At 38.6% G+C, this 7,433-nt stretch overlaps 1 protein-coding gene across 1 annotated transcript in view; it reads right to left on the reverse strand.

The window, feature by feature from the left end:
* Window positions 1-509: 509 nt before the first annotated feature.
* The window catches only part of LOC101757820 (probable AMP deaminase), a 10,288-nt gene continuing 3,364 nt past the window's right edge, over window positions 510-7,433 (reverse strand). The window contains exons 3-20 of the mRNA XM_012844890.2: window positions 6,928-7,117; window positions 6,212-6,390; window positions 6,077-6,128; window positions 5,865-5,992; window positions 5,583-5,762; window positions 5,416-5,483; window positions 5,200-5,342; window positions 4,228-4,289; window positions 4,013-4,126; window positions 3,275-3,415; window positions 2,836-2,988; window positions 2,708-2,761; window positions 2,527-2,637; window positions 1,760-1,933; window positions 1,482-1,562; window positions 1,121-1,219; window positions 884-1,012; window positions 510-798 (exon numbers count right to left, since the gene is read on the reverse strand). Of these exons, the coding sequence (XP_012700344.1) occupies window positions 941-1,012; window positions 1,121-1,219; window positions 1,482-1,562; window positions 1,760-1,933; window positions 2,527-2,637; window positions 2,708-2,761; window positions 2,836-2,988; window positions 3,275-3,415; window positions 4,013-4,126; window positions 4,228-4,289; window positions 5,200-5,342; window positions 5,416-5,483; window positions 5,583-5,762; window positions 5,865-5,992; window positions 6,077-6,128; window positions 6,212-6,390; window positions 6,928-7,117 (2,001 nt within the window). The 3' untranslated portion in view covers window positions 510-798; window positions 884-940. The remainder of the gene's footprint in view (window positions 799-883; window positions 1,013-1,120; window positions 1,220-1,481; window positions 1,563-1,759; window positions 1,934-2,526; window positions 2,638-2,707; window positions 2,762-2,835; window positions 2,989-3,274; window positions 3,416-4,012; window positions 4,127-4,227; window positions 4,290-5,199; window positions 5,343-5,415; window positions 5,484-5,582; window positions 5,763-5,864; window positions 5,993-6,076; window positions 6,129-6,211; window positions 6,391-6,927; window positions 7,118-7,433) is intronic.

Below are 7,433 nucleotides of genomic sequence, written 5' to 3' on the forward strand. Positions count from 1 at the left end.
GTTAGGATTTGAACTAGCCTTTTGATTTGAATTGTCCTTTATCAAGGACTGACATGACCAGAAAAGGAAGCATCTGTGCAGAGTTTGATGAAAAACAAAAAAAAAAGTTGTCCAAAAACGGCCTTGGTAGCAAGGCAATTTGAGTGGACAGTGGACGATCATTGTGAAAGGGAGGGGAACTAGAGGACGGTAGTATGCACGGCAAAGAAAAGATGGAATTAGTATGCTAATATGCTTTCGGTATATCTTTTTCACCATTGGTTTGTGATAGTGGATCGTAGATCAGCAATTTTCAGGAAAAGAATAGAGGAGCGGCATGAGCTCATGCGACCCGAAACTTTACTATGGCTAGTTTTGCTCAGGAATCAACTATCACGTTCAACAACCTAAGGCTGGATCGGTCCAATGCTAGAACTATCATTTCCCAGAGCTTGAGCTTCTCCCAGCACCATAAATAAGTACCCATAAAATCATTCACTGCCTCTAAGAATGCGATTAGGAGCGTGGCCTTGAAGAATGCGATCTAGTTCGATTTCCAATTTCCTCAGGGCAAGCGGCAGCACTTTATTCGCATGGTAAAGTCTAACCGGAGTTCATCAACTGTCGATTACATTCTTTACAAGTTGCACCTCACAATGCACCCTCTATAACGCAACCCAGCACACACCTGTGTGCCGCTTCACTTCGCCTCATTATTATTTTAGGTATTCTATCCTTCGGTGTGCTTGGGGCATTTATGGGAGTTTTGCCGGCTGAGGCACTCCAGATCACATAGCTCCTCATGCCTACTTCCAGCGGCTGCACGGTCGAAAGAAAGCACATGTTAGAGTTGGTTTTCGACTTGGCTCAAGATATACACAAGAGGAAGGGGAATAGAGTATACCCAAACATGAAGTATGCTTCCCACAGCAAATATGGGATATACACAAGGGCAGACATCTTACTGGTCCAGGTCTTCAGATATTAAGATGTTGTTGTTCAGGTAAACCAGTTTCATTTCATTTCTCCAGATCTGAAAAACACAACATTATATGAGTCAGATTTCACCTAACTTCTACAAAAAGACTAGTAAAATAATGACATCCGCTTCACATTATCGATATGAGAACAATGTTCATACCATGTCTCTAAATTGGACCCTGATGTGCGGTACATTCGTTCTGTGAATATCATTTCCAGCAGGGCCTCTCTTGAAGTAGTTCTTCCCAATCCAGTGTGCCTGCAAGAGATCAAATAATTATGTGCTGCGTGCTGTGCACACAAATATACAACTCAGAAGGTAAAAACCTTCTCTAACATCATTTCTAACATATATAGTTCAAATGCCTAAGAGAGGGCTTCAACACCCTCCCTAAAGGGAAAAGCGCCACTTTAATGCATGCCTAGGGCCACATTTCACACCATCACTCCATAACTAACATGAAGGCTGGTTTGGAACAAGCACTGAAAAATGTCCAGAGAAGTAGCAAAAGATTTCTCACCTTGAGAGCATGTGAAAATCCAGATTGATAGACAGAATTCCTCGCAATTTCACATAAATCACAAGAACTGAGCTTCCACAGCTGAAAAAACATCAAAATGGGCATGAGTTCCTCATGCTTTTGTGCATAGGTGCAGCAGTTACCTAGCATATTCTGTGTCTATGTGCGTTTGCGAAGATGCATGCTGAAATCACTTGTATACACATGTGCACAACTCTTATGCTGCATATGTGCATGGACAATTGCAGAACAGAAAAGGAGAGGGAAATAGGGAGTACCGAAGCAGCAATGCTGTATTCTTCCACCAATGGTTCTTTTGTCAGGTGAATTTGCAACGGATCATCCGTAGACAGTGAGACATTCAGACCTCGCTGGAAGAACATTGGGAAAGGGTTGCGATGATAATCAAGAAACAAGGAGTTGTTGCTCAATGGGGACATTGCCAGACCAATCTGATAAAATTGAAAGTAAAAAGTTAGAAAGAAGAACATTCAAAAATCAGGAACTGAAAAGTAGGACAGTCAATGTCACACAAGGTGCAGCCAAACATGGAGACAATATTCAAGGAAACTTCAAAGAACTAAGAAGAAATACAATTATGCAGCCTGATAATATCAAATGACAGATTCAACATGTGGAGCCAGTTCTAATGTCATTAAGAAAGAGATTCTCTGAGTATGAATATGTGGCAAGTCCATTTATCATGCCATCTACTGTCATTGTCTCCAGCCACTAACAAGTGTTTTAAACATTAAAATTATCCCCAAAACACATCTTGACCATTAAATCTGACTATAGTATATGTGTAAAACCCACCAAGTACGGAATGTTTTTTACAATTTATGGAAGTATTACCCAACAGATAAATTTTCACAAGTTGAATATTCATTAGATATCTGTAGCCAAAGATTAGAAAGTTCACCCATCCTAAAATGCCAGTTATTTTTAACTGGATGAAACATGTTAGTACTGAAGTGAATGCCAGCAAATGCATATACAGAGCCCCTGGAATCATGCTGGGTTATGGAATTTGGTAGCATATTACCTGACCAAGGTAGTACAAGTACTGAAGCACAGGAGACTTCCTTAAATTGATTCCATGTGATATGTTGTGACAAAGAAGAAATGTCGCAGCTAAGTGATCAATATCTCCAGCCTGTATGAGCATACCCATTAGACCAAACACGATACCAGACTTTCAGAGAGGAACCTGGAATAGATTTTACCTCCCCAGCATGTGGACGGAATTTGATAGTGGTCATCCCCTTTGACTCACGCAGCTGAAATTTGAACAAAAGTGTTACTTCTCTGAGAAATATGGAGAGAATTAGAGTAAGAAGGGCGATATAATCACCTTGTTTAGTGTGTATAAGTTAGCATAGCAGTAGTACGCATAATATGAAAATGCAGGGTTGAACACATTGGTCCATTGTTCGGGTGTGGGCATGTGCTTAGTTGGCCGCCTTTCTGGTTTACTTTCATCGTCAACCAGATCCAACCCTACAACCTGCAAGGTGCATAAAGATTCAATCTAAACTCTAAAGTTCTCGAAATAAATTCATGCGCGCGCGCACACGTGTGTGCCTGTGTGTGTGCTTGTGCGTGTGTCCCGCGCATAATGCATGGAGTGTGTGTGCGTGCGCACGTGCGTCACACACAAGCACAAACACAAGCACGCGTGTCACACACACAGGCGTGGCGTGGCGTGCGTGCATGCGTGTCACACACAGAGGCATGCACAAACACATACAGTACATATCTAGATTATAATTATACACCAATGATTTCTCTACCTGCTTTAAGAAGACATGGAGCTGTGGGTGTGAAGCTGGATCGATAGTAACCTCAAACAGAGGAAGGAAAATGTTGTCAAGAAGATTTTGGAATGAAGTAACAATACCCATTTCCTTGTAAACATTATATAAGCGTGGAATCTGCAAAACAGTGCAAAGTACAGTTTCAATAAGCGTGTACCCATTTTGGTTTTACTGTCATGTTGTTCAGTAAAAGTACAGTCTTCAGAACATCAAAAATTAAAATAACTATCTTCATGGGATACTGCATCATAAATGCACAAGATACATCAGGACAGAAACATGTACCAACTTTGCATCTATAATCATTTATGTTATTCTGAAGATATAGTTTCAATAGGAAAAGAAGGTACTATTGACTGTTCCATGGATAAGAACAAAATCTTGGGCTAAGTCCTCATTTTGGCATTCTGCAGACTAGACTGTTGTTGAAAGTAGTTTTGTTCGGTATTCATACTGATTATTGATTAAAGAAACAATGACTATAAACTAAATCACATAAGTTTTGTGGAACAAACCAGCAGTAGCTCCACAGATATAGCTAAAGAAAATTCAGATATAATTACAGGTTTATACTACATGGACAAGGTGAATAAAGCAGCCGGAGTCACAGAACTATCCAATATACTAGCATATATGCAAGTAGTTCACTGAGTACCAGGACACTATAAACACTGTCACAAGTAACTAGTAGCAAGAGATGAAAGTAAAGGATACCTGAACCAACCAGACAACATTTTCGCTGTACAATTCATTGTTCACTATCCAACTTGCAAGTTGGTCCCACTCACTTTGCTTCCTTCCATAGATTGAAATCCTGTATTCAGCCATCTGGCAAAGCACATTACAGCATAATAAAAAGTTAAAGATCTCAAATAAGAAGTACCTCTGAATTAAAAACAAAAAAACAAGTTATCAACTTGGCAGTTTACCTGATATTTGCTAGCAGAAAGGTCTGAGAAAACTTGCTTTGTCAACTCAGCAAGGAAACGGCCTAGTTCAAATCAAAATCAATATGAGTATTTCGAAAAGGCACCAAGATAGCTTTCTTGAAAATGTTAAATATTGGTCGGAAGTGAATATAATGATTAATCATGATTCATGATCTGATCATTACCCTACAAACCAAAGTAATTAGTATCGGGCATAGTATGCAGTAACCCCATCTTTCAAATGATAATCTATAGGCATGTTCACCAAACAAGACTTGGGCATGTTGTAAGACAAAGCAATCAAAACCAAGCAACAAGATTTATCAGTTTAGCTATGTCTAAGTCCATTTTCCGGAGAGAATCTAAAGATATAGGTAGCTGCTTACATGTTAATAAGCTCATGAGCTCATAAGGTGTGGTTAGAAGATTTCTCTTGGAATTGTATTAGAAGCTAGCATATAAGGACAACAAATCAGCATCTGCCAACCAGTAATTGTTTAACAGGAAGAATATGAAGCATTGAACCATATGATCACAAATGAACATTGAATAACTAAGAAAAACTTTCACCAAATAAGTTTGAACCTAAAAGCCTGGAGCATAAGGTATTTCCCCAATGTTTTGAGCACTGTACTACACAACCACCATTGCAAAGCATGTACTATGGCCAGTCATAAACAGCTGCCATATCTCAAGTTGCCAAAACTGTTATGATACAAACATCACATATTTCTGCACACAAATATTTAGGTTTTCTTTGGTACCTATTCACTGTATATGATTTTCCCAAAATGTTTCCTGTTGAGCCTCCTGCCACAATTAATTAAAATACTATTTTTGTGTGTGGTTTTCTGACATTTTAATTTGGCCATCTTGATTTTCCAAGAGAACGCCCAGTGAAGTTCAAGCGGACCCAACTTTCTACGGACATAAATTCATAAGACTACTAAAGGACATTGGAACAACTAATACCTTGAATGAGATTGTCTTGTTTGAGGAAAATCTCTCTGAGCCTACTTTGGCCACATGGATTGTATTTTAGGTTGAATTTGTCAAAACGATGAAATGTACTTTTGTCTGCATGGACGTCTAGCAAATCAACATTCAAATCATACCTGAGAAGAAAAAGAATTATTAGCCAATGGCAGTGTCAGCATCATTTGTACATAGGACAAATCCAAAACATACCCTGTTAAATCCAAGCTCTCAAAAACCTCTTTTAAAGTCATATAAGTACCATCTCTGAAAATGACCACCTACAAGAGATAATATGCATAATTATGATTGTAAGCAACGACAATATCATGTTTCATACTGGCTAGGAATGTTGTTCAACAATTAATGAATGAATATACCTCATCAGGTTCTTTTCTTAGTTTGGACTTTATGAACCTCAGCAGATGCTTTTGGTTCATGCATGCCGAGTGGTGAACATGAGTGTCAACCTTCCTGACATTGTAAAAATCACGATGCGGTGCAGTCTTCTGGGCGAGAAATTCCCTATCCGCATTTAACATCAGATGAAATTTGAATTTCTGAAAGGAAAAAGAAATGCATCACACCCAAAGAACTGCAGGAGAGCATTCAAAAAAAATCATCATGTATGAAGGAGGTAAATGACTTTACAACATGATTACATGCTCAAGAAGATTCAACCGATTATGGCAGACAGTTCTTGTGTTCCCCGCAGCCGTCACTCGGAGAATATAATGCAAGTCAGTGAAGAAGGCTGTGGCATCAGCCACAGGATAAATACTCTCTGTATCTGATGCAGAAAAGGGAAGGGGAAATATATGAGTCACAAAACCATCTGGTTGATCAAGTGGAGCGCGCTAGTAAGAGAACTTACAATCCTTGTCCTCATAAACATGGACAACACCATCAACCATTTGGAAGACATGCTGAAAGCACAATTAATAGTTGGAATCACAATAGAACAAAAAAGGAAGATACTGAAACACTGCAACAAGCAGAACTAATGTACCTCTGACTTTGGTTCAGGCACATAAGTGAATGGGTTGGGGTTAGGTTTTGGAGTACAGGGGTCATTTATGACTTCCTTCTCCCATGGAGCAACCTCTTCTCTAAAAAGATAAGAGTCTCTTAACTCGAGGCACTTTTGAAGGATTTTGAAAACCTCAATCTCATCAGCAGTTGGAATCTCTGCCATAATTAGCAAATACCATTTAATAAACTTCCATACATGCTGTACAGGAAATTCAACTAGGTGCTGATTTTTTTCGGCTGAAGACAACAATGCAACCACCAGTTTTAAAAATAATTACTTGCGAATAAAGAAGTTTCTCATGTATCTGAGTTATATTCTGCAAATTGCACATCAAAAAAATCACAAACTAATCAACAAGAGAAATAAGAATATGGGCAGGCACACAACCCAACAATAGAAGTATTAAATTTTACCATGGTTTTCAATTATGATTCTTGACATACACTAAATACTAACAACAAATTGATAAATCGTACACATATTCACATACTGCAGCATCTAATTACTCTATCAAAAGAGTGTGTTTGAAAAATAAAGATAGTACTGATCAAACCAGGAGGCCTAATCAAAGCATATTAAACAATAAAAATATTAGCATTTTTTTCTCGCTGTGTCAATGCTTGAAAAGAGAGGCTACTGTTTCACCCTTTAAATCAGCATTGAGGATTATTATGTATATTCAAATGACATACCCTTTGGTGCAGTTAACAGCTTGATAAACGATTCTTGCTGAGGTTCTTTTCGAAGAATATCTGCAGCAACTGGGTCAGGTTGAACTGCATGAAGATCATTGGATATACTATGTGATCGTATCAAGTTTGCTGCTGCTAATGGTTTGGTAGCCCCATTTTCCACACTTGCATTTCCTTTGTGTTCTCCTTCCTGCTCAAAATGTATTCACAAATTAAGAGAAAACTGAGGTTTTAAGTGCCAATTGCCCTACCGATAGAACTGAAGAATACATCATTTGAATAGAATTGATGATTCATAACAGCAACCAAACTAGTGTAATATCAAACACCAAGGCATTATCTAAGGCATCTTTACAGCAAATAAAGATTTTCTAAACGAATACTTGTACCAAGCTTCACACCATTAGAAGTTGCATAGAAGGGCAGCTGAAGCAGTAGAAGAGTTAGGGGGTGTTTGGTTCCAGGGACTAAAGTTTAGTCCCTGTCACATCGAATGTTTAGATACT

The sequence above is a fragment of the Setaria italica genome, chromosome III, assembly GCF_000263155.2.
Source record: "Setaria italica strain Yugu1 chromosome III, Setaria_italica_v2.0, whole genome shotgun sequence".
Classification (NCBI taxonomy): Eukaryota; Viridiplantae; Streptophyta; class Magnoliopsida; order Poales; family Poaceae; genus Setaria; species Setaria italica.